The sequence below is a fragment of the Platichthys flesus genome, chromosome 21 (genome assembly GCF_949316205.1).
Source record: "Platichthys flesus chromosome 21, fPlaFle2.1, whole genome shotgun sequence".
NCBI lineage: Eukaryota > Metazoa > Chordata > Actinopteri > Pleuronectiformes > Pleuronectidae > Platichthys > Platichthys flesus.
Genome location: NC_084965.1, coordinates 16,777,531 through 16,804,404, shown reverse-complemented (window position 1 = coordinate 16,804,404; position 26,874 = coordinate 16,777,531). Strand labels below are relative to the sequence as shown.

At 39.8% G+C, this 26,874-nt stretch overlaps 1 protein-coding gene across 1 annotated transcript in view; it reads right to left on the bottom strand.

Annotated features, from left to right (window-relative positions):
* The window catches only part of kcnh2b (potassium voltage-gated channel, subfamily H (eag-related), member 2b), a 207,567-nt gene that overhangs the window by 74,029 nt on the left and 106,664 nt on the right, over positions 1–26,874 (bottom strand). The window contains exons 3-6 of the mRNA XM_062379857.1: positions 24,943–25,098; positions 23,784–23,997; positions 23,071–23,408; positions 22,769–22,980 (exon numbers count right to left, since the gene is read on the bottom strand). Coding sequence (XP_062235841.1) covers positions 22,769–22,980; positions 23,071–23,408; positions 23,784–23,997; positions 24,943–25,098 — 920 coding nt within the window. The remainder of the gene's footprint in view (positions 1–22,768; positions 22,981–23,070; positions 23,409–23,783; positions 23,998–24,942; positions 25,099–26,874) is intronic.

Sequence of the window (26,874 nt, the reverse complement as noted above, 5' to 3'; positions counted from 1 at the left end):
GAGTAAAGAGATGAGTAACACTGTGCCCTCTCTTGATGATGACAAGGTGCCCTTATGTAACTCTCCAGGGAATGAGTCCAATGATAACCTTTTACAAAAGTTGGGGGATTTTTTTCTGCATTAATAAAATTGCAAAAATAAACAATATTAAAATAACTGATGGATCAGTACGGGGGAAAAAAACATAAATAATGATTAACGCAAAAAGGCTAAAAGTAGAACAACACAAAGAAGACATTGAATGATAAAATAAAAATGTATAGAATAATATATACGGATACAAAAATAGACAAGGTGACATAAGAGGCACTTGGAATAAAAAGAAAGGGGGGAATACAACTCAAAATAATTGTGTCACTCTTGATTAAATATATCTTAATGCAGTTGCAAGTCAATGACAATACAATCTAGAAATCATTTGTATCGCTGATATATGAAATATAAATGATACGTGCCATTTAAATAAGATATAGTTTAGCCAAGCCTATTTAGGACTTATCATATATTATTTTGTATGTCTGACAATAAAAATGTTTTATTAAGGTGAATACTTTGTTGTAAAACATTTGGCAATTTTAAAGGGAAACTTTACAAATTTTTCACATGCAAGTCTATTAACAGAAAGGAGCCCTGTAGTGTATTTGAAGAAAACGTTGTATGATGCCTTTTGTGTCTCTAGAGGGAGCTGTGTGGTGTGATAAATGTCCTAAAGAGATGTCACTCAGTCAGATCACAACTTTAGGAGTGAGAGAACACAGGGGGTGAAGGGTTAAAAAGAAGCAAGCTTAGCAGACCTCTGCCGCCCCCTCACCATCACTGCTTGAAGCTACAGGCTGCATCAGTCACTGCCCAATGAAACACATGAGTCTCCTGTCCTGAAACATTATGAGAACGTAAAGCCATATTTACAGAGTAATCTTTCAAATGTCAATGCTTTTATATACAAAAGGTCATGGTTAGGAGTTGCCTTGTTTCGCACAAAATGTCTATTTGAAGTTAAACAATTCTGACCTTGTTTAAAATGAAACGATGTATGTATTAAGATGCTCTGGCCTTTATAACAGTTAAGTTTCTGTTTTGAGATGAAATTAGTGTGTCACAGACTGAAGGGTAGAGAGGGATTTGACAGCATGAAGCCTTGCGCTCACAAATTACATCTGGTAGGTTGTGAGACAAGATAAAGTGAACAGATGATAGATATTAGGGATGGATATTGACATGGTTAGATCAGAGGGGGTGGGTTGAAGGCCAGACTAACACTACACAGAGCCAAGGAATCAAGGACTGCAGCATGAGTACAGCATATCACTGCAAAGGCACACTATGGAGCTGTATGACTTCTTCTGAGAGCTGGATAACTTAAGGAGCTAGTGCCCTGTTTGGGGACAGAACACCTGCCCGCACCGGAACCAGCTTGTCTGAGGACGGTAGGATGAGCAATGATGGTTCTTTCTGGTAATCAAGGTTCTCAGGCTATTTTAGAGGGACGCCGCCTTTTTATGAAAAAATAGCCTGTGCCTCCATGTCCAAGACTCAATTTCAAGAAAACTTTTTTAAAAATGCAATATCTCTACTGTGCAAAATGCGAAAAACCTCAGCTCACTCACACCTTCTTACTTACTAACGTCACTCGTGAAAAACGTCCCAAAATATGAGATTTACTTCAACACATCAGCCGGCGGAAAGAAAATGACTTTTGTGTAAATGCATCCATGTGTACATCAGTGAGTAGGAAAGGATGTGTGTCTGTATACAAGGGGGGAGAATGTTGAAAGCTGGAACAAAGCGACTCCGTTATGCATCTGTTGCCCAGCACATAAAGGTCAGCGCCGATTGTTAGAAACAGTGCAACTCATGCAAGCTCTAACGATGTATTCTAACCATGTAACCTTTACGCCGCCTCCCAGGTTCAGCGAGCACATTATTTTACCGTCAACCTCCATAAGTTATTGCTGCTGGCTAATTCACCACGTCAACTGACCACCATGATTCATTACTGCAGCAGTGACAATACGGAGACACAACTTAGTCATTAGTTGTGTGTGTATGTGTGTCTAGTGTCTAAATATGCATATATACAATTGGTTGCAAGAGCTGTGATAATGAATAACACATGTGCAAACGCACACATACACACACACGTACACACACACACACACACACACACACACACACACACACACACACAGAGATTCATATAGAAACCTTAATGAATTCCTTCTATACTATTTATCAAAGTAGCCCAGCTGGGAGGCTGTGTGTATCTTTGTGTGAGTGCACGTGTGTGTGTATAATGTGACTTTACAGCAGTGTGATACATTACACTAACAACTTTAAGAAAAAAAGTACCTTTATGTTTCCTTTCAGATGTCCCTTTAATGTTGTGAGGCCCATTCGTGTTGTGAAGTATTCAGACTGTGGAATCTAGTTAGATTAGCTTGCCCTCATTAATACAAAATAATACTTAAAGCTTATTAATTTATATAATTCTTTATAATTATTCAATTAGTTCACCAAGTTCAATGCCTTTCCCTGCAGTTCCTGCACACTCAGTGTTGTCACACATTACACAAAAAAGAGCATCAATCCAGCAATGATTCATATATTTTCTTATTTTACTTCATATTTTTCACTTTGACTCTAAAGTATCAAAGAAAACCATATTGATTGTTGTATATAAAATCGTCTTCACAAATTTACCAAATGGAACATACACAGACACACACACACATACTCTCTCTCTCTCTCTCTCAAACACAGTGACAGATAGGATTTGACAGTTCACTTTGCGTGCCGCACCAGGTGGGGATGACCTTTAAAGATGACTGGCACGAGCAGGGGAAGGAAGGAAGAGAGAAGGACGGACAGGGAGAAGAGAAGAGAAAGAATAGAGAGAAACCCACAGAGAGCTGCAGAGGCTGTGAGGGATTTGCTCTTTTAAACTGTGAATCAGTGGTCTTTTAGAAATACCACAGGATGCTGAGGTGTTGCAGCACACAGCCAATCTAGTGGAACAAAGCATGTTCAGTCCTATTGCTCTGTTAAATAGTTAATTCTAAAAGTCAGTGAAGTCACCATCAGTAGATTTTTCCCCCACTTCTCCCCTAGACTAACCACAGTCTCCATCTTGCATGCTGCTTGCATGTTGGATTTCACAAGACATCTGTTTGAAACTTAAAATAAACTATTATGTGATACAGAGCATCTTATGATGGAGTTCATTTTTCAATGTGTTCAGTCCCAGAGTCAACTCAGAAAACCCCTCCACCACCTCAGTTTGTCCTGTCCACCTGGTTGACATGTCTCTGACAGGTTCAGCTGGCAGTGGAGCCCCATGGGTCAGTCTGAGGCAGCTTCCCGGTCGGACGCTGAAAACATTTTGATTTCTTCATCCTCTTGGAATTGGTGAATTTATAGCACATCGCAAAATTATTGTCTTTAATGATTTAGCAGCAATTGTGGGAGCTGTTATGTCTTAACCCATCTTTATATACAGTCCGTGGCTCAGAGGAATAACTTGACATGTTAACTGAATGTCACCGTCACCCTGAACGATTCATCTTGAAAAGCCAAATCTGATTAAACTGAAACAGTTCTTAGTCTAGTACAGCTCTATACGTCATTCATTTTGGATAATTGTTTGCTTAAAAATGTGTTGTTTCTGCATGGAATTTTTTAAAGGCATGTAATTTATGTTGTACTACTTTATATTGACATTACAGTTTGTCCTTCCTTTCTGAAATGGCACTTCTCCATCAGTGAATTTCAGGGTTTTAAGCTCTCACTGCTTACATACACAGAAACACTTACCTAATTATTTTTGCATGCTTTGTCAACAATAACAGCCTCATTTCTGTACAGTGTGATAACAAGGGCAGACAGAAGAATAGCGGGGGTTCATTCCCCTGTCCCCGCTGACTAAGCTGATAAAGTGGGGGCAATGAGCACAGAGTGTGCATGCTAATCAGTGCAGTGATGGAGAAGTAGATGGAGATTCATTGATAAGGTAACCCTGCGTGAGGAAATGGGTACACAGTGCACACGTCTGAGCTTGCTTTCTCTTGCTTTAGTGCATTTTAATACAGTTTACATGAAAGGAGAAAAGGTCAAAGTACTTCAGGTGTTTAGGGGGTGGAGATATTGTTCGGGAAATTTGTGAATACATGTTTGACTGACAGGATAAAACATTGGGATTTGATGAGGTCTGTACTTAAAGAGCTTTTTTAAATCAACAAGAAAGTGGCTCAGTGCCTGAATTATTCAGTCAAACAAAATTCAGGATGTTTTACATGTTAAGCTTCAATGATTTTACACATACAAAAACAAATAAATCAATTTATTTGACTGAAGAAAGAGTTCATATAAAGTGAGGTCCCCAAATGGATTTATGCGATTCTAAATGGGCCCATTTGAGAACTTCTGCCCAAGATACTGCTAGAGACAATAAAGTCTCAGTATAGGTTCTCAAAGCTAAAAACTTCTGGGGATTAAATGTGCCAAATCGTTGTTAAACTGTCCCAGTTTGCCATCAATACTGTGGAACCTAGAATACAAATACAGCACAAACTATTTTCCGAATTGAATTTTTATTCAGCAAATTCAGCTTTGGCCTCATGGTGTCCAAATGAAAGGTCTTTTTGAGGTTAATCACAATGTCAGCTAAAATACAAAAGGTATTTTTATCTGAACTAATGCAACATGTTTTATGTGACGTTTGAAATTCCGATAAAAAAAGAAATGGTTTTCTTATTTAAAATTAACTGAGCATCATAACATTTGAGAAATAACATTTGGTCCTCTAAGCTGTGAATAGAAAGTGTTGTGAAACTGCAGGGATGAAAAAAGGAAGCATACCTAACATGTATTCAATACACATAGCTTAGTGATACCCAGCGGACATGGAGGTATTGGATAAATAAGACAAAGACACCAGGAAGGACTGACAGCTCCAATAAGCTCGAACTGTGACAGCTGTGACAAGGGTTCCTAATGGATTACACACACACACACACACACACACACACACACACACATACACACATACTCGTTTTTGTCACACGAGTGCACACACACACACACACACACATACACACAGAGAGAGAAAGAGAAAGAGTCCTACAGACAGGACTATATTCCAAACCCAGACATTCTCTATTTCACTGCATTCACAGAAACAGTGACAAATTTGAGAAGCTGTTTATTAATTTTCAGGTCATATTAGGTGTTGATTATCTGTGTATTGGAACCAAGGTTCATCCGTGATCTGTGTGGGTGGAGCCCAACGGTTCAGAACGCATGTGAACATTCGTTCCGTTTACAGTTTACATACAGGGCGGCTGTGGCTGAGGGGTAGAGTGGTCATCCTCCAACCTGAAGGTCGGAGGTTCGAACCCCAGTCTGAACAATCTGCATGCCGAAGTGTCCTTGGGCAAGATGCTGAACCCTGAATGGCCCCCATAGAATAACAAAGTGCTGGGATAGATGCACTGTATGAATGTGTGTGTGATTGGGTGAATGTGAAAATGTAGTGTAAAGCGCTTTGAGTGGTCATCAAGACTAGAAAAGCGCTATACAAATCCATTTACAGTGTTATCGTTGCTGTGATTTTTTTAAAGTCATATCTGCATATATGAATATATATATATATATATATACATGTATAAATTAAGACAGTGTTCATGTGAACTGCGTATGTTAAAAGTTGTGACAGCCATTGCTACTGTAAGAGCAGAGAAGTTGGAGAACCCCCTGTAAGTCACGTGTGGGAGCATTTTGGTTAAATGTACTGATGGCAAAGAGCAGTGTTTCCCACAGAATTGTTTCAGTCTGTGATGGAAGAGTGCTCATGCCTGCGCCGGTAGTTCGCGCTCATGCAGAGCCTGAGTGACAGGTACACAGACTAGACAGTAAAAGAGAGGTTTTCACGCTTTAGAGATCTGCATCGAGTGCTACTGTCGCACAGGGCTGCAGCTAAAACTATGAGGTCTGACTGTCTGCGTGGACTGTGACAACTTTATGGATGAGAGCACAAGCGTGCAAGATGGACAGACAGAGCGAGAATAATGCAAATAACACCGCAGACAGCTACACAAGGAATCAAAGCAACACTAATTAGGAATCTCTTATGTTATTAAGAGAAGTGTCATTTTCTTTGTTCATTATAAAACTGTTGATAGACATAACAAAGGTTACTGGGGGCGGTGTGGCCTGGTGGTTAGAGTGGTGGTTCTCCCACAAGAAGGTTGCCAGTTCAAACCCCACTCTCTCCCATCTGCATGCCGAAGTGTCATTGGCAAGATACTGAACCCCTAACATGGTAATGTAATATATAATCATTGGGTTAAACTAACAACCTTCAGCCCAGTTTTGCTGCAAGAATATTATATTCTCCCTTTCACAGGTACGCAGCTGTTTCTGCCTCTAAATCATATGTGTCCATGTATATTTGCCATATAACTCTGACAGTGAATCAAATTGTGATGGACCACCAGCTGAGATGGAGGTACAAATACACTTGCATGGAAGCAGAAAAGCCTTGACTCTCTGACTATGACTCAATGTGCAAAATACTAAAATGCCTGTAGTTGTTGTTTAGAGTGGGATGCTTTTTGTTAGTCCGACCACAATTAATATGCTTTTCTGTTGTTGCATGTCTTTGTGATTTCAAGAGCAATTGTTAAACTCAATCTAGATTGCAGCCTCTTCAGCACGAAGTAGCCTGTTAAAGGATGGCTGAGAGAAGTCATATAAATAATTAAGTATCATTTTATTTGAAGCTAATCCAAAAACACATTTTTGTAGTCCTGTTTTGCCCCTTGTTACTGCTGCCAACATTCAAATATTCTGTTTTGATCTATTTTCTCCTTCCTTACTGAGAGGCCAAGAAGTGGCAAGACAAGCGTTGTAAAAAGTAACATAGTTTGTAGAATTTTGTTTTGTGTTGCACATATTTTACGTTAGCAGTTTTTGTGTTGTGACACACAAATGTCACCACCCAAGAAAAAAAAGGTTATAAAAATTGCTAACGTAAATTATGTGTTCTTTAAGGGAGCTCAACACTTCATGAAGTGGAGGTGACTTAGCTGTCACAATGATAACAAAATCCTTTTGGAAAACAGCAGGGCAGCATTGAACTGCCTGCTTGTTTTCTTGGGCCCTCTTAAGAAACGGGTGGAATTCGCCTAAAACGCCTGTTTTAGGACACCCAAATTAAATTGAACGCTGTTCTTGAACCATTTAGTGTATATGCATGGTCTTGGTCTCTTTTGAAAGGTAACATTCTTAACTTTTCCCCTTAACAGTCATAATCACTCTAAGTACTACTGGCATTGAGTAATAGTAGTTGGCACACAGTGAAGTAGAAGGTTTTTATTTTTCGCCTGAATATTTTTGGTAATCAAATGCCTGCTGATGAATCTAGCTGGGACTTATGAGCTGGAAAACACAATGGGACCCTAGCAAGAAGCCTTGACTAGTCCAAGTTCAAATTTGATAACAATACCACAGAAAATGAATATTTGACAGACTTTTTCCTAAGGCCATGTCTAGGCGGTTTCCACAATGGCCATTTTGAGACTCCAACGGACCCTCTGTAACCATGGTAACCAAACAGGCTAAAAAGGCTAATTTTACACTTAAAATCAAACTTTTATATAAAGGAGACAAAACCGGTCATATGGTTTAAAATTTATACAAATAAACATCTTTCATATATTTTAGCAACATGTAGCAGTCACGACGGGGACGAAACACGGACGCAAGGCGCTCTGGCACAAGTTGGACACTGTTGCGCAGTCATTTGCATGGAGCCTCCGTATTTTTTTCCCCTTGGACCATCACATTTTTATGATGGAAATTTCATTGGCTAAACGATACGCCAGTCATCATAACATTCGGTAGCAATTGGCTCAGTCTTTTCACGTCAGAAGAGGGGCAGGCTCTTTCCGTCAACAAGGTGCATCGTTGGCTCTTGTAGGCTGTGGACAGCCCATGCCAGCTCCTATTGGGTCAAGTTTAGATTGACAGCTCACTTAACCCAATAGGAGCTGCTAGACACCATTTGAGAGCATTGTTTACAAGAACACATAGTTAGAGTGAGAGTACAACACGGAGATGCTGGCTGCACAGCAGACATCACCTCTCTGTAAACAGCAGACTGTGGCTATTCTTTGATGAAATAGTATGTTATGGAGTGATTATATTAGTGGATTGGATCGTCTGGACCTTTGGCGATGTACCAACACCGTTTTTGTTGGAATTTTATCGATCTGTGGATTAATATGATGATTCTCCGGTAAGTGGTGATCGGATCTTGAAATGGTTTACATCAGTGGATTCAGAAGAATCTTAGCTTTCTAAGGATAGGTTGTATTAGTACCGCAGCTCTTTAAATAAAAATGTTTGACGCTGATCAATAAAATAAACACACCTGGCCCTAATACGGGCCGTGATAGCACAGGTGGTATCACCATTTTCTCTTGAAGTCTACACAAATCACTTGCAAAACACATTGCTCCTCCTCCAGCAAATTCTGCCTTACTTTAAGGATTTCTGAGGTCAAGATCACTAGAAAATATAGGGAGAGAGAGATTTAAAGACAGAAATGATCCTGAACACCTCAAAATAAGGTCAGAACAGTTGCTAAGTGAGAAGTAAGTGATGAGGAGAAAGCAAGAAGGCAAAAGAGAAAGAAACAAAGAGAAAACCGACAAAAATAAGAAAAGAGAGAAAAGATAAATTAAAAGAGAGACCAAGTGTGGCCTAGTGAGAAAGAGGTGGAGAGGAAGCGAGAAATTAGAGCACAGGGAAAAGAGGGGAGTCTCTCGTGGAGTTCAACTTTTGGAAACTGAGTCGGTCTCAGCAGGTGGGTCGGTGAGGATCCCTGGCAGAATCCCAAGCTCCCATGATGCTCGGCAGCAGCTAATGACGGGCCAGACATCACATGACACCCTCTTACAACGCTGACATGTTGTGTTAGTAGGACACTTGGTTCGGCTCTCACTGATCTGGACAGGTGGTGCTGCTACCTCACAAATGGGCAGACCTGAGATGAGACGCCCCACCCCCACCAATATCCCTGCATGGATTGGTCCGTTTCCCAATTAGTGAAGTTGTGTGCTAGGCAGTTTTGAATTCAGGAACTAAAGTAACCTGAATAAGAACCAATAGAAGGTGATTTCTCACTGTAGCATTTCATACTGGGGAGGCCTGTTTTTGTGTGCATATAAACACCTTGTGATGAGTATGTGTGTATATTTGCCCACAGGACTCAGAGTTTAGTAACTTGATATACGTGTGTGTGTGTTAATGAAGTAATTTGTTAACACACAGATGAACCAGAAAGGTAGAGAGCAGGAGCAGATCTATGCAAGCTGCACAGGCAGATGGTCGACTCTTATTGCCAATGAGTGCTAACCTGTTTACACACACACACACACACACACACACACACACACACACACACACACACACACACAGAGTCAGAACCAGGCTTATCATTGCCACTTAACATTAATCGTAATATTTCCAGGTAAGGTGATTCAAGTAAGTCTTCAGAGTATAAATGCTCCAAAATCATGTTGGTAACTGAGCAGGTCCCTTGGAAATGGACACAATGAGTCACTGTTGTCTAGTTAGCAGTGTAACATCATGATTTTAGCTTTAGTTTAAATTGCCAAAGAAAATGCTGACCAGTTTAAAAAAAACACCCAGTGACTTGAAAAAGTGAAAACTACCTGTATGTCAGGCAGCATGGTATTATATGCACAGTTCACACAGGTAATGCAAGTTTATTCTTTATCACAAGTCGTGCCTAATGCTATCAACGCCACGTTTTTTTTTTTTTTAAAGTGCCGAAGGAAATACATAAAATGTTTAGAAATTAAATAAAACTTTCAAAAAATTACATTGGGTGGGTGTTTGGCCTATTACTATTATTCTCTAAAAATGTTACTCTGGAAAAACTTAATTGTAAAAAAAGTTTTTTTACCAGTAGGGGGTAATGCATCCCCCTTTCTAACCCTGCTACCAGCCCTATGTCTTTTTCCTTTTGTTTCCCTAAGCCTATACTTCGTATGGAGTAGTAGGTGAAGACTAAGAAGAAGCCTAAGAAATGAGGTGTATCTGGGAATGTAACTGTGTATCACTTAGTGTGTATTGCTTTGTACGTTTTTGTGTGTATGTGTATACAGTATCTGGATGTAAGTTTTTTTTTTATCTCCCTGGGTGCATTACACAGCTTTATTGGGTCCTTTTTTTGTTGAAACATGTCAAGTCGCTGCTCTGTTGGTATTTACAATGATATTTCCACAAGGCTTAGGGTCTGGACCAGGGTCATGGATAATGACTGGGCTTAAATGGCAGCCTCCGCTTCCATTCCCTGGCAACCACTAAGCGAAGGCACCAAGCTTATCTCTGGAGATGTTCTGTAGTCTCAAGAGGACTGGCGGTACTGATACTACAGCAGGTAATCAGACTGGTCTGTGCATGTCTGCGTGTTTGTGCATGTGTGTTTAAAAGAGAGAGACAGAGGAAAAGTGAAAGATCAGCGATTGATTTCCTGTCACAGTGTTAGTGTCGACCTTATGGCTGAGAAGAAAGTTCACATCCGAGCTAATGTGCTCATGTTTGCATTTGTTCTTGGGCATTTGTGATATACAAGTGTTGAATGGGTGACCCTGGCATATTGTATGTAATCCTAGTATGATATTCTTAATGGAATAATTTTAACTGTTCCTTATTTGTGAATATAAAGGGAAGAGAACTGCTTGCAGAGCATATATTAGGAAAGCATTTCAGATTATTATATTTAGTCAAAATCCAAATCAACTAACAACACTCAAAATAGATTAATAATTGGAATTATTAAATAATTAGATTAGAATAATAAGAACTGCTTCTAATACAGCACAAGGGCTTTTATAGAGATGACAATTCATAGTCTAAAATAATGTAAACTTGCTTCCGGCTGCACTGGGGGCATGAGCTGTGCTTGTGTGTGTCAGTGACAAAGGACCTGGGTACCTTCCCGGGTTCACTCCACTGCCTCCTGAGATGAGCTCATTGCTTTGCCCCGCCCAATCTGTACACGCCCCTTGATGGATTGGTCCAACGTGGGACCCTGACTGCCTCACTAAACCCATCTGGAGGCAACCATTTCCCCATGTGGGCAACAGGCAAAATCAATTAAGTAAGACATAAAATTGGGTGCATCTCAAGCAGGTTAAAATTTAGACTAATAACAGTCACTTTCAGAGACTTTAGTTTACAGACATACAAGTAGAGGAATAAGAGAGCTATGCCTTTGCATTAGAAAGTAAATAAACAATGACAGACCTCATAAGCATTGGATGTATACAAAGGTATCCACCTTAAGTACAGATTAGTTTCTTAGAATTGAACATAGGTTTGCATCATTCACAAAAACTAAGGACATGTGGATGCAGAACTTTTCTAACCTAGTCAAGGCACTGAAAATTACACAAACACTGACAGAGAGCACAGATAAACATGGACATCATCTTTCTTTCATGTGTATTTGGTAGCTATACACTTATTTTGCATATATCTAAGTTGCATTTAAAATATCATTAAGGCAAAGTGTAGGTACGACTACAAGTCTGCTGTCTTTCCTTTTTAACTTATGTCTTTCTTCATTCACTTTTAAGGTGCAGCCCTCCGTCAGACAGATATATGCACTACAAAATATAGATAGTTCTCCATAATGAGACGTGTATCGATACCATAACTAACATGGAGGTTAAGTCAAAAAAAGCAACCAGGTCACACGTAAGCAGGGTAAAAGATGGACTAATCAATAGCTGCTTATTGCCGAGACCTTGAGCCTCCTCTGATTCAATTACCTGCTATGATGAGGAAGGGCAGTCAGGCAGGGAGGCAGGCAGGCCAAGCCCACAACACTGTGATTAATGGGGCCAGGGCCGAGGAAATGGGTCATACAGACAGAGAGCAGAGGAGCAGGCAAGAGGAGGAGAAAAAGAGGGGAAAGAAGGAAAAGAAAAATGACCCGCTGAAGGATAAAATAAAGAAGGGGGAAATAAATGTCAAGAAGTGAGAGGGAAATATTTTTTTTTAAAAAGGACGGAGAAAGACAAAGCATTGGAAGCTGGGGAGAAATGGGGGAGTAGGTGTAAAATGGGAGAATATATATAGAAAAGTAAAGATAAAGGGAGGGAGATAGAGAGTGAGAGGTGTGGGCAGTGTGAGACAGACAGTGTGAACCTGAGTAGCCCTCTTATCTTTCATTTGTATCACTTTGAACTAACCCCTCTGTGGGGTCCACCCTCCTCTGCTTTCCCATCTTTTCTACATCCTCATTTCTCTGTCATACAGTAATTCTTCTTCTGACAGCTGGCATGGGTAAGAAAATGTCTTTGTTAGTTTCAGATGACAGTTGCCATATCTACATTGTCTAAATAGCAATAGCAATTTTACTGCTCGCACGTTATCTCTTCTTTTGTGGGGACTACGTGAGTCATGATTTCCAGAACTCTTTCCACCACTATTGAAAACAGGTTTATCATATTTGACAATCACATAGGCTATGAACTAATGTATTAACGCCCGGGCCACAATGGATGTGTGAGCAGTGCAGAACATCTTGCTTTTCATTTCGGCACCAATGTTACCAGAGTAGTGTGACCACACTGCCTGCTTGAGGTCTCGCCTTATTTCTCTGGTTGCTGCAGAACAGCAGAATAGATAGTCAAAATAATCTTTCACCAGAGTTTCAATGTTTATCTGTTATATATCAAAACATACATATTTGCAACATTTTCCTTACCCTTTAAAGCACTCCAGTGTTTGGGTTGACTTAAATCCATTAATTTGGTTTTAACACAGTTTATAATATTTATATTTTTAAACAGAAGACAGGGCAATTTTCTATTCACTTGTGTGGGTGTGATTTGCAGATTCTGTTCTCCTGATACTACTGGAAGTCATCAGGTTAGTGTGTGTGTGTGTGTGTGTTGAAGAGAGGTAACCTTCCAGTAGTGATCAGAGGCCTTCAGTTAAAGTTCAAACATATTGAGAGGACATCCTGCTTGTGTGAGAATTAGAGGCGGATAGATTTAGTTAGCTAGGTCCACACAGGCACACAGACTCACAAATGAGAAAGCAAGGTTGATAATTAAAAGACGAAGAATTACGACAAACATTTTTCAGTAGGATCATATTGTATTGAAATGGGCTGTAATTATTTATTCTAGATGATATATATCACATTGGCTCATTTTTACTATCTATATTAACAACAGTTTTAGAGCAAGGTCTTTCTGACCTGCACTTTTCTAAATGTTTTTAATAACTATCAATGCATCATACCTTAAACATCACTTCATACAAAAGCTGCAAAAATAATAATTACTAATAAAGATGTCTTTGATATCCTTAGAATTAATTGTGATTGTCCTTAAAACCTATTGAAGAGTGTCAACATGTGTTTCTAAGACACAGCTAAATTTACTTGAAACCAACTAACGCTATATAGAGCGTTGCAAATGGCTGAATCGATCGTCTGTGTAATGTTGAATGGGGCGGCTCTCAGCAGGAGGAAGGAGCAATAGATTAGTCTGATGTAGATTAGCTGCTTGAGAATGAGCACATTTGTTTGTTTTGAAAGGCACTTCTGACACTACACTCCTGTTTAAACATCAAGAGTCATGGATTAATTACAACATCATCAACTGGACAATGTTCAACAGGTTTTAACTTTAGTTTACTGACACTATGTTTCTAAAACAAGAACTAAGTTAATAAGTTCTCCCATTTCACCAGAGAGAAGGCTAACAAACGTGTTTTTGAATCCCTGGAGTCAGGTGTGATTGTTCACATTCTGATGTATCCAGTAGTATCTTATTATATTATGCTGCTTCGTATGATGATTAATACTTTATGCAATGCACTTCATCCTATGCTCGACCTCACACAACAATTTGGGAGCAGGCAAGGAACTGGAGCTCATAGCATCACAGTTTTAAAGTATCTGTTTTTACTAAGGACTTCTGTGAAATCAACAAATAAATAAACAAAAGAGTGCTCTAGATAGAAATGTTATCTTCTCCAAGGAAGTTATGTTTGTATCTTGGACTTTCTTTTAGAATTATGACAGAACTACTAGTGAAAAGATGTGGAATGGGTCAAGGAAGAACCAATTCAAGTTTGGTACAGATCTGGATCGGGATTTGGCAGAGGACAGTGTTTTAGATGCAAGTCACTTTGTGATTCTGACAACATGCTTCCCTCTTCGTGGGTCGTTGACCTCGCATGGAGGGGGCAATCAATCAGTTTGAGGTATTGAGGCAGAGCCACGGAACTGGCGGCTAAATTACAGTCCTGCAGGTTGAGTGCGTCACATGTATACAGACTCAACTCTATTCCAGCCCATTAAACTGACAGAGCAAGGCCCTGGCAATCCAGCACGTTTGCTTTTGTGACCAAAATATCACCATATTGTCTCTTTGGAAACTGCTCCCAAATGATTAAAATACAATAAATCAAGAGGGAATGGAGCAGTATGGATATAAATACTACAACGATATCTGCTGCAAACAGGAAATGGCTGGAAAATGGCTGCAGGCTCAAACAGTAAATAACCTATACCGTTTGTCTTCTCTGCAATATGGTTCATAATAACTGTGGGCAAGAACAGCATAAAGGTTTAAAGTATCCATTATTCTATGTTCTCATTTTTGACTGTACAATTTACTCCTGCAATTTGGACCTATGTCTGGAGGAGATGTTTGAAAATTCAGTTATTTTTTACCTGCAGTCCTGACAGACATGGAGACATTTCCAAGACAAAAATAGTCTGTTGGCATAAAGGAGCTACCACCGTGATTTAAAAATTGTAAGCAGTGACACAAAGAAGAGAAAGAAATTAACGCCCGGTGTTGCTGAAACCCCACACAGCCTACAGCAGAAGCACAATAACAATATGCTCAATGAAGCACTCTCCTCCACGTAGAATGAGTAACACTTCATTTTTTAAATGGTGAACCCCTCTATTTGACTAATCTGTGCCGCATATAACCGACACTGCCCTGCTGCGGGACTTTGCCAGAGGTGCATCTCTCACCCAAACATCCAGTCTCACATTTGAGTCCTCCCGCCCTGGTTCTTTCTCAGCGAAAAAAAAGAAACATGTGGCGCTGCTAAAAATACCTTTTTTTGAATCATTCATGTCACATACTATTTCGAAAGCTCATGCATACTCATGACCCTATGCAAATGTGAATCACAGGGCTTTGACTAAAAGGGAATTCAATTAATGGGATAACAGGGTCTTCAGTCCCTCCCAAACATGAATGAAGCAGGGGACTTCAGGGATTAGGAACTTTGATCACAATCTCTGTTCATTTTTATTCCTCAAACCAAGCACAGGATTAACTGTACAGCTTTATTCCCCAATTGTTTACAGGTGAGCTTTCCACTAATTGAGTAATATGAAATAAACAAAGTGGGTGTGCCACAAAGTTTGAGAGGATATAACTTTGCTGACAAATTGATCCCTGCGATTGAAACCTCCTATGCCTGTACCTACATGTATAATGGTTTTTGGACTGTATCTATAAAGCCCCTTTTAAGTCTTGCTGACCACTCAAAGCACTTTGGCACACAGAATGGGGGACACAGGGATCGAACCACGACCTTCTGCCGCAGCCAGGCGCCACTCTGTGCACGTAACGACAGTAATGACTTGCATATACCTGACTAGATGCTGATAAAGCTGTGTTTGCATATGAGAATCAGTCATGTACTGCTGCAAAACCGTTCCTCATGAAGCTATTTATGTTATACTTACCAATATAAATCAAGAAATATGTTTGGTCATAGACTTCATAAAAATTGTTTCACTGCCTTAGGCTCGACATATTTTCTCTCTTATGCCACTGAAGAAAAATCACTATTTGTACAAAGGGAAAAGCAAACAAGGTTTTAAAAACAAATCTAACAGAAAACAATGGCTGTATGTAAACGTAACGTTCATTCAACCAACATAAAACATGTTAGGGTTATGATGTCAGAGCAGTTTGCAGTGACATCACATTAAAAATATATTCAAATTTACAAAAAATTTACATAGCTGCTTGATGCACCAAAAAGGGGAGAGAGAGAATAAATTGAGCCAAAGGGCCAAACAGCCAAAACTTATATATTATGCATTTTCACATCTTAGAGGAGGATGCATACAGTGTATAAAACACACACACACACACACACACACACACACACACACACACACACACACACACACATACACAAACTTGCCCTCTCCACAGAGATCTGCTCCTCTCAGTCCTTGTAAAGGCCAGCTCATTAAAGAAATATATACAACCTACATTATGTTTAATGTAAGTCCATATGACAGAACAAGAGTTCCCTGATAAGAGGCTCATCACATGTTCCTGTATGAATACCATAACTGCTCCTCCTCCTTTTCACTTGCAAAAAAAATGTAAAATACAATATTTGATCAAATTAAACATTTGATACTTAATGTGGGTGTCTGCTTTGATGAAATTTACATGTATACAGTGCCTCTTTCTCAATGTATTCCTCTTTGGCCTTTAGTAATGTTTTCTGTTTTATTTGTGTAACAATACACCTGTTTTATTTATGATTAATAGCCTATGCTTCTTGTGATTGTGTGTTTTCCCCCATCTGTGATTACTTCTTCATGTGACTATCATTGTCCTATCCTCATTGAAGTCTGTTCACCGTTTTAACCTGATTCTTTCTCAATTTGTCTGTTTTTGCTCCTGATTTAGCCTTTAAGTGTGTTTATTTCCTTAAAGTTCTGTTTCAGGAGCCTTGTGTCTGTGTTTGTGTCCCCACTGCTTTAATGTAAAACTGTCACAGCCTCAGCAGGGAGAAGAATAGAACGGACCGGCTCAGAGAAACTAAACAAATAAATCATTTTAATTAAGACTATATGTGCCAACCCATTCTCAATTTCTCCACAAGCTTGTTTAGTATTAAACTTGGGAGAACATCACCCATAGACTTTGTATAAGTTGCTTAATTGTGGCTGAATTATTAAAATAAATGTGTCTCCTGTGCCTGCTCCTGTGCCTTTCTAATTTGGAAATGTGCCTTTGCCTCATTGCGCAGTCACCAAAGGCAAAGTGGACCAGCAAAATATGAAAGATGGACTTCTGTCTTGTATCATTAAAGAAAACAACAAACCATTAAATTAGAGAAGTTAATATGATTAATAAGCAGGACTCAGATAAGACAACACGCTGTAGACAACATTCTTATTCTTAAAACACTTAGAAATATGGAAATGCTCTTTAAAGATCTGTGAAAATACATCATAAGGAAAAATAAAAATTTGTGATTATTGTTGTGTCTGTGATTGAATGGGAAGAGAATCTGCACAATAACTTTATGTTTATATATTTTGTGATTACATTACCAGAGAAATAAGGTAAATTCAAAAAAGTCTTGAGATTTGAATCCCTCAGACCACTAACATTTAAAGTTGTTTACATTTCAAAACTTTTAAACCACTAAGGTGGTTCAGGTATCATCGTTACAAAAATGTTTTGAAATTATCTAATTTTATCTTTTAATATGCTATGCATTGTTTTAATACAGTTTTTCCTCCTAAATATTTTGAATACAAGTGAACCCCAGCCTTTGGATGACTTTGCAACTAACTGCAAAGTTCAATATGCAGTCAGCCCATGCACAAACCACAAACTACTAAGACAAGCTTCAGGTGCTCTCTTGTAAATTTGAAGAAGATGGAGCCAGATCCTACCACTTTGTTGCTGGGCACGGTGCATGCCATCCATTGCTCCATTGGATTTCACTGTGAGGTCGGATTTGACAGGTTGCTTGAGTGGAGAGGCAGTGTGTGTGTCTGGGTGTTGTGAGTTTGCTTTACTGTGCATGTACGTATGTGTGGGTGCTTGCAGTAGCAGTTCATGTGGAATGCCGTTTATGGAGCTCGGTGTGTGTCAGGAATATTGTGTGAGACTCTGATGGCTGAGAGTGTATAGCTGATCAAGTGTCCCCCACAGAACATGACCAGCCACCATTAAAAAGCTGAGTGCCACTAAAGTTAGTGTGTCTGTGTGAGGTGTGATCATAGTTTTCTCCACTCCCCCCCCCCCATCTATCCATGTTCCCTTCTTAGCCAGTGTGATGTGTCAATCACAGGTCTGTATAAAAGTTCAAACACTATTGTCATTTAACAATTAGCCAATGACGCTCATGTTAAAGGAAAATACGTTACATTTAAAAGCAACTAGAGCATGAACATGCCAGTTATTTCCCTGCATGCGAACAAGGCAACACAAGTGGATATTCCCGAGCCAGTGTGAGTTGAGTGCAAGTGGTCTGGTCATGAGCCAGTGGAGGAGGCTAAAGCCAACATGTTCGGAGTGGGAAAGGAGGACAGTGCAGGGGAGTCGTTCGAAATAAAAGAGGAAATCGCAATATGTTCTTGTTCAGAGTGTCAGATGTTTTATGGAACACTTCAATTATTCAGCCCTACTTGCCTTACAACATCTTCTTCTCTGCACCTCTGAGGAGATGCTGAGGCCTGACGTCACACTACATGATGTGGTGCTGCCATCTTCAGGCCGGAGCTGGTAATGCAGGTTCTGTTTCATTAGAGTCCACAGAGCAGTTGTTCTAAGTGCCACACGGATCATAGAGAAAAACGGCTCTAACTGACTGTGAACCACAGAGCTCAGGTGTAAGAATAACTGAATATGTATCATCCTATAGTTCGAGCTACAGTGATCAGGGAATCAGCAGCTGTAGTTTGGTGCAAATAAACTATATATATTCATATATAAAGAGAGAGAGAGAGAGAGAGAGAGAGAGAGAGAGAGAGAGAGAGAATCGACTGAATCTGTACTTAATGATAGTAAATGCGACTAAACATCAGTGTTATGGATTCATGACTTCTACACTTCTTTTGTTTCATCTGTCTTTCCTGTTACCACCTGCGTATTTCTACTTCGAGAACAATAATACATATATTATATATATATATATATATTATATGTCACGAAATAGTGGTTACACATAAAATGGGTGTCAGTGATGTACAGTGCAAATGCATTTAGTGTTGTTTTATTCCTCCAACAGCTCTATATAAATAGTCTATAGCAGGTGGAGACACAACTGGTGTAGGTTCCTCCATCTGCACTACAATGTAAGTATAATACACAGTATGGGTTAATGCAAATGTACACACTGAGGATTAAGTTTTGACCTTGGCAGCTGCTTCTCAAACAGGGCGGCATGATTGCATTAGGTTTGTGTTGTGTTGCATCATCAACTTTGGATTACTCTGTTGATGTGCCCGGTCTGACTCAGAAGACAGCATGACAATACGATAAGAACAGATCATTTATGTTCCTCTTTAGTAACTCCGTGAAGACAACAGCCCTGAGAGAGATTAACATAATCTCCTGTGCATGTTGTTCATCACTCATGGGTTCAACATGACATTAAATACAAACAAAATAACTTTCCGTTGCGTGCCTGGTGGTCCACAAGAAGGAGACTAAATAATAGCTAAAATGATATTAGAGCCCGACCCACACTGGATTTCAGGGGCTGATGCAGATTTTAGGCAGTACATACACCAGTAAGCTTTATATACCGTATAATGTGCAGGTTTTGCTCTATATTTTTTCCAAATTTTTCAGACAGCAATTTAGCTACTTGCTAAATTTGCCACAAAGCATCTTTTTGTGTTGTTTGAGATTAGAATAACATCTGTCAAATTTGTCGTCATTATGCTGGGTAACATGTTTTCAGATTGACACATGGACTGATACAGGTATGACTGTGATACATATTGGTTAAAATATAAGTCATCAAAAGAAGATTATTTGAAATCATTGAGCGTGCTATGGAGAATTTCCCCAATTTCTTTTCATCGCGTTCAAACGCTGACTTTATAATTAAAGATTGACTTCTTTAAAGAGAAAAATGCAAACAGCTTCTCTATTTCCAACAACAAATCAGACAAACCAATAATAACAAGATATGAAAACAAAATAAAACGCTCAGATTGTAGCCTGTGACAAAGTCAAAATCCTTTCTGATAAACGAGAGTGAGAAATCATCACTGATTTTGAAATATGCAAGCTTATAACTGATTGGCTTTGATAGGGCCACTGTGGCATGTCATAGTTGTTAGATGGCTGAAAGCCATTAAGTTTATGTCATATTTCTCAACAGTTTCTGCTGTTCATCATTGTTATATGAAACAAAAACGTGTTATGGGCTTCAAATAAAGGCAGGCAGCTGACTAATGAGATCTCAAATTGACAATCACTCTGAGTAGTTGTTGCAGAATAGACGAGCATGGACACACTGACAGAAACGTCAAGAGACGCAAGAAACTTTGGACGGAAAGACAGACGAAATGTGGTTGTAGAATAACTAGGGTTGCAAAATTCCGGGAATATTCAAAGTTTGAAACTTTCCATGGGAATATGCAGGAATATGCAGGAATATGCAGGAATATACAGGAATATACAGGAATAAACTGGAAATTTTGTGGGTAATTTATACTAACTGTATTTACCTTTAATATACAGACATATATATATACATTTTGTTTTGTTATAGGCTGATTTGAGCCCTGAGGAAACTCTGGGCACTTGACTATATGCTTCTGCATCTTTGTGTCATTCTAAACATAGGTCTTTGCACTGTATTTGCAAATGTACACAGCCTTTCCTTCTACATTGGCTTCTACATTTCCATTTCATCTATATTAGTTCACAAAAACACTCCATCCATCTGGTCCTGACCCGGCTCCTCTGTCAAATTTTAGAAACCATTGTGGCCCGCGAGTCAAACATTTTGCCCACCCCGGGCTAGATGAACAGATGAAACATCCTCAATAAGCATGCTAATATATTTTCCCCAGTAATATCATCAAAACTTACTTGACTAGTCCTGCACACTACAGCAGGCCTCAATACCCCTGCTGTAGTGTGCAGGCTGCTGGGAATTATCTGTGCATGTGATGGAAGAATGCACAGTGTAGGGTTGACGTTCAATAGGCAGCGTTTGCTGCATTCCATACATCTTAAAATAGAGTTTTGAATGATGTTTTTATTGCTAAGCGCTTCATTTTCCGTATTTTTTTTTTTTTTTCAAAATTCACAAAATTCCCGAGCTCAATATTACCATGGAAAGTTTTCCGGAAAGTTTACCGAAAATTTTACCGTAAATTTGTCGCCCCTTTGCAACACTAAGAATAACAGACAAAAAACAAACTAGAGCATGTTTATGGAGAAAAAATAGATTTCTTCTGCTTTGCTTATCAAATGGAGATTGACAAGAAACTCTCAGCACTCTGGAACAGGGCAGAATAATGCTCTGTGGTGAACTGTCCTAATTAACGACATGACAAGAAGACATGACAACCTTCCTCATAAAGCCACGTTGTTTGTGTGACCATCTCCATCTATGAAGCGTTCCTCTGACTACAATGACATCCAAAAATAGCTTTTTTGAACTGACAGTTCATTTTTTTGTTTGTATCGCCTCATCTGTGTCTCCTCAACTGCATTACTTTGACAAATGCCTATTTTTAGCACATTTGGTGAAAAACCACAGGAGGTGGTTTCAAACAAAAATAATTTTTCAGCTAGAAATTATTAGCCCCAGCGAAAACTGGCAGCTCACACGTCTTGAATGTGCGGAATCATAGTTTATTTTTCTCATTTCTGTCACCTTAGTATATCCAGTGCTCCCACATTCTTTGCACTTTACTGTATATTTCATTCCACAGAAGCCAAATGTAGGTAGCTAGAGCAAGTGGCACTGTTCACAGTGTTCCTGCAACCAGGAGTTGACACTGTATGACAGAGCACACACAGAGAGGGGAAGAAGCTTTTTTGAGAGCAATTAGCTGCTCTGACGGTGAAGAGGGATGGAAGTTTGAAAACACGAACTTGAGAGTGTGCACAGATGAAAGTGTTGCCACATAGCACGCCCTTTCTCTATTGCTCCATAATTCACTAGCCGGTAACAACACTACCTTCTAAAATCATCCCACCAGAACTCGATCAAATGAATTCTCACGGCCGTAAACTAGAACCCTTTTCTCCACAGAAAGACTAAAGCTAATGAAAGTAGATTGCAGGAGCAGATCAAATCATGTTGACTTCATTACAAAAACTGTCTGAGAGCAAACATATACAAGAAATGTATTTGCATGCAGAGGTGTCTAGAGTTACCAGGTCCAGTGTGTTAGATTTAACTGAACGATCTATTAACTGAATATAAAATAATCAGAGAGATATTTTCACTAGTGTGTTTCATCTAAATGGTACAATATTTCTTGACTTTAAAAAGGGCCCTTTATATTTAAATACTGTATATTTTATACATCGGGAGCAGGTCCTCTCTAACAAAGCCTTCATGTTTTTTACAGTAGCCTAGACTGGGCTAAACACCTTTTGAGTTTTTCTGACGACTAAAGGCTACCAGAGTTTAATTTTTAGCAGGGGAGGGGGAAGTAAGGGGTATTCAGCTGCAATGTGAAACTTCACCACTAGATGCCACTAAATTCCACACACTGCTCATTTAATTTCCCAACGTCAGCATGCACTAAACTGTCGCTGAGAATTAAAAAAAAACAGTCTGACCAAAACGAGCATCAGCACCTAGGATTTGTCCACACATCCCAGAACTCAACACAAGTGCAGCCTCTATCTCTGCACCACACCACGCACTCCATACTTGAACTGTGTCCTACCTGTGTGACTTTCTCTGTGACGTGGTGCGTCCGGTCAATGAGTTTGCAGGGAGCTATGATGTCCATCTCCCCCGAGGGCAGGGCAATGAGTGGGTCAGCTTTGAAATCCACAAAGTTGAGGGTGATCTGGGGTATTTTGGAGATTGTTCTGTAGCGCATGAGGTCCGAGTCTGACGTGGAGTTCAGTATGTTGGATTTACTGTTTACTGCACCTGAAAACACACGCAAGGCAAATGTTTAATTAAAACTATCAAAGCAAGTAATAGAAAAGCTCCCCAGTTTTTCTGCCCTCGCTCTCTCACCCGTGCTGCTGCTGCCTGGCCGGATACTCGCTCTCCGGTTCTTTCTTTCCCAGTCGGTCCTCATGGCTTCGATCTCATCTACAGAGGATGCGCGACGCATGCTGTGGAAGCTTTCCCGCGAGCGGCTATGTGATAAGGTGCAGTTGGAGCCTGAGGCGTCTGGGTTGAGGCTGAGGCGGTGATGGGGTGCTATGCAGGGTGATGACTGGGTCAGGGGACCAACCAGGTGGGTTCCGTGTGGAGGAAGCTGAGGTGGAGGATGGGGTACAGTAGGCCTTGAGCCCAGTAAAGTGCGCTGGTCCTCCCGACGGTCTTCTGGCCAACTTTGCAGAGCTAACCTGGAAACAGAAAAGAGAGAAAAAAAAATCATGCTAGTGAGTGTCTCACCAGCCCCCTAAAAACAGAATGCAGCAATTTTTGCAAAACAGTGACCTTTGACCTCACTTTTTTTTTGGGGGGGGGGGGGCAAGATGATTTCCTTGCATGAATCATTTTACTTTTCACATTACGTTTTTACATGTGAAGAAGGAATTGAAAGTTAAATGTTAATGAGCCTGAGAAAGTCTTAAAAAAAGATTCAACACCTTTGACAGATTTGAGTAAAAATCGGAAGCTGCTCTACATCACTAAGCTTGAAAGGCTCTGCTTTAACACTTTATAGGACTGTTGAGAATCATCATCAATAACTGAAATAACACATGTCCTTGGCATACCTGCTTCCACTGATTTTCTCCTGGTGGTCTGGTTGCAAGTGGGGGCGGGGCAGGAACTCCCCCAGGCCTAAGGTCGCGGGACTGTGGTGGCCTGACTGCGGCTGCAGAGGTGTAGCTTTGGGGATGTGACCGGTCTCAGGGTCGTTCAAAGACGCTTTGCTGTTGGACAGCGAGCGCAGCAGGGGAAGACGCAGCTTGAAGCCTCGTGGGCGACCTGGTGGGGAGACGTACGAAAAAAGACTCAATGCCCGCAGATTGACAGGTAGAATTCTAATACTATGAGTGAATGAAAAACGTAAAAGAAAGAAAGAGCAAGAGATAGGATATAAATGGTTTTCTAGATAGTGGACTAGATGCTAGGAGTGGGAGAGAGGTTTGAAGTGGATCATGCTAAGACTTATAGATTTTAAAATACAGCTTCAAAAACAATCTACTGGAATCTGGGACAGTCACATTGATTAGATTTTGGTTTTATGCACAAAGTAAAAAAAAAAAAAAAGGGAGTTTGGCTGAGAGAGTTCAAAACCATCGTCCAACTTCAGACACACTGGGTTATATCTCTGGAACATTAAAATGCACAGACAGAACAGAAGTCAATCCCCCACAAACACCCAGAATTCATTAGAACTAAATTACTTTGCACATATCAGAAATACTGAAGTTTCTTCAAAATAAATGGAAAAATTATCCCAGTGACTGAAAATCATGGTTTTCACCCCTCACTCACTAAACATATTAAGTTCTCTTCAGGTAATGATTATATTTCAGGTAGTCGGTGCAGCTACACGGCTCATAATTTCTTCTTCATTGGTATTTACTGCCACTTATATTCCTTCTGTTTCTTTTATTGTTTAACTTTAAAAACCGTACTCTCGTAAAGCACTTTGTGACTTGCTCGGAAAAAACGCTATAAAAATGCTGAGTAAATGGTATATTAAATAAACTTCAGTTACTTCTCAATTTACTTTAAGCTTTAAATAACAGTTATTTGTAAATTGAACCTGCTCAACTTAAATTATAAATGGTTCAATAGAGAGAGCAGGGCAAAATGGATAAAGAAGAATGAAGGAATCTGGATATCAGTTAAATTTCGATAAACTGATAAATTAACTGTGTATACTCGGAGTCCAGAGAATAAACAAGGTTAGTCAGTAGTTACCTGTGACGAGCCAGGTGGGCAGGCGATGGTTCAACTCCTCTTTGTGGTCTACAAGTGTGTCGTCTGTCATGACCTCAAAGTTGAGGATGAACATGATCACCACGCCATCCTCGTTCTTTACCGGCACCACATCCACCATACATAGGAAGCACTGACCTGCTGGGTGGAGGGAAGGATAAAGCTCAGCCAAACTTGTTGAATTTGATGGGGGCTTTACTACTTAAGCTTGAGTGAAAAAGGTTTTAGAGTTGAATCGTCAGGTTATTGGATGTGACAGGCATCGACAGCATCAGAGTTGACTCTATATATATAACGCAATCGTTTTAACAACCAGGTGAAACTCTACATAATCAATCTGTTAGCAGAAAAATCCATGTGCATTCTGATTGGTCACAGATGCAGCCATGCAGGTCGCACACAGACCTCGAGATTATCTATATACACTTATTACACAGGCCCACTTTCACACACACACTTTTTCATTTTCTCCCCTTATTAAAAGTGCATCTGCGCTTAATCAGCTCTGACACACTCTTCCATAAGAGGCGGGGCTAAAACAGCTAAGTAAGCGTGAAATTAGACTACACATAACAGTAAGTGGCTGGGAGTTTTCTACAGGGTATACAGGGCTGAAAAAACTGCATCAAAATATACACATACACACACACACACGTTCAAGTCTCAGTCAAAGAACACATCCCTTCTCACCTATCATCATGTTTGCTGCACACAAACACACACACACAAAAAAACACAAACACACACCATACAGACACCCACAGGCACAGCCAGCCACACAAACAAACACACACACACACCGAAACACACACACACACACACACGCTAACACCTAACACACACACATTGAGACATGGCCAAGACATTGTTGTTTAGATTTAAAGATATTCTAGACATAGAAAAACCTGAAGGAGCAGATGAATCCAAGGCTGTGCTAGTAACAATCTCAAACACCTCAAAGTTTTATTTTTCACTATATTATAATATTAAACACAATTTTTTGTACCATAAAAGTGTCAAAAGAAATAGATAGTTTAAAAAGTATTGCTCTACTGGACACTGAAAAACCAAAATCTCCAGTAAATGCATACTTGCCACTCAACAATAAATTACAGGATAAAGGAATACATTGATTAGAATTTACAGAGAGCAATATAATCAACTATAAGAAAGAAAGTAAATTCAAAAGTATCCTTGAAGTGTCCAGCAGAGACAGTGGCATGTTACACATCATTTTGATCCAATCGAAAGTGTCTCTCTGGCTCCATATCGCCACTGTCCTACTAAAAACAACTTTATGAAACCAAGCTACAATAAAATACACCCAGTCTGCAAAGTCAAAATCAAGACTCGAAAGTAGAGAATTTAGGAAAACCAATTTGATATAAATCGCTGTGTAAGTATTTGTTTATTCTACACTCTGATGTGTTGGCCGCTGTTTAAAGTGGCCTCCTGATGTTAAATTGTTCGACTCATATTTTCCAACATACCTGGCTTTAGTCCGTCCTGTCTCTTAGCTGGACAGTGATGGTCAGTGACCAGCTCAACAAATGGCAGCCACAGCAGTTTAGTTGGTGCTGAGCGCTTTTACCCAGTAAGATATGTTGTACAACGCCACGTACAGTATGTCTCCTGCAGGCATGTCTTACTTAACCACTCGTCCTCCTGCCTGTCATTCATGTCACATCACCACTGGTGAGTAGGCTGAAATCCGATTGGTCGACAGCATAATCCCAACACAGGAGGGGGAAAAATATGAAACATGGGGAAAACTAAGGGATTACACCATCTGGCCATATCTGGCAGTGTGTGTGTGTTTGCGTGTGTGTGTGCCTGCGTGCATGCATGCATGTGTTGGTAGAACATTCATTCATGAGCTATTTTCATTATGAGCTATGACTCTGCACTTGCTCA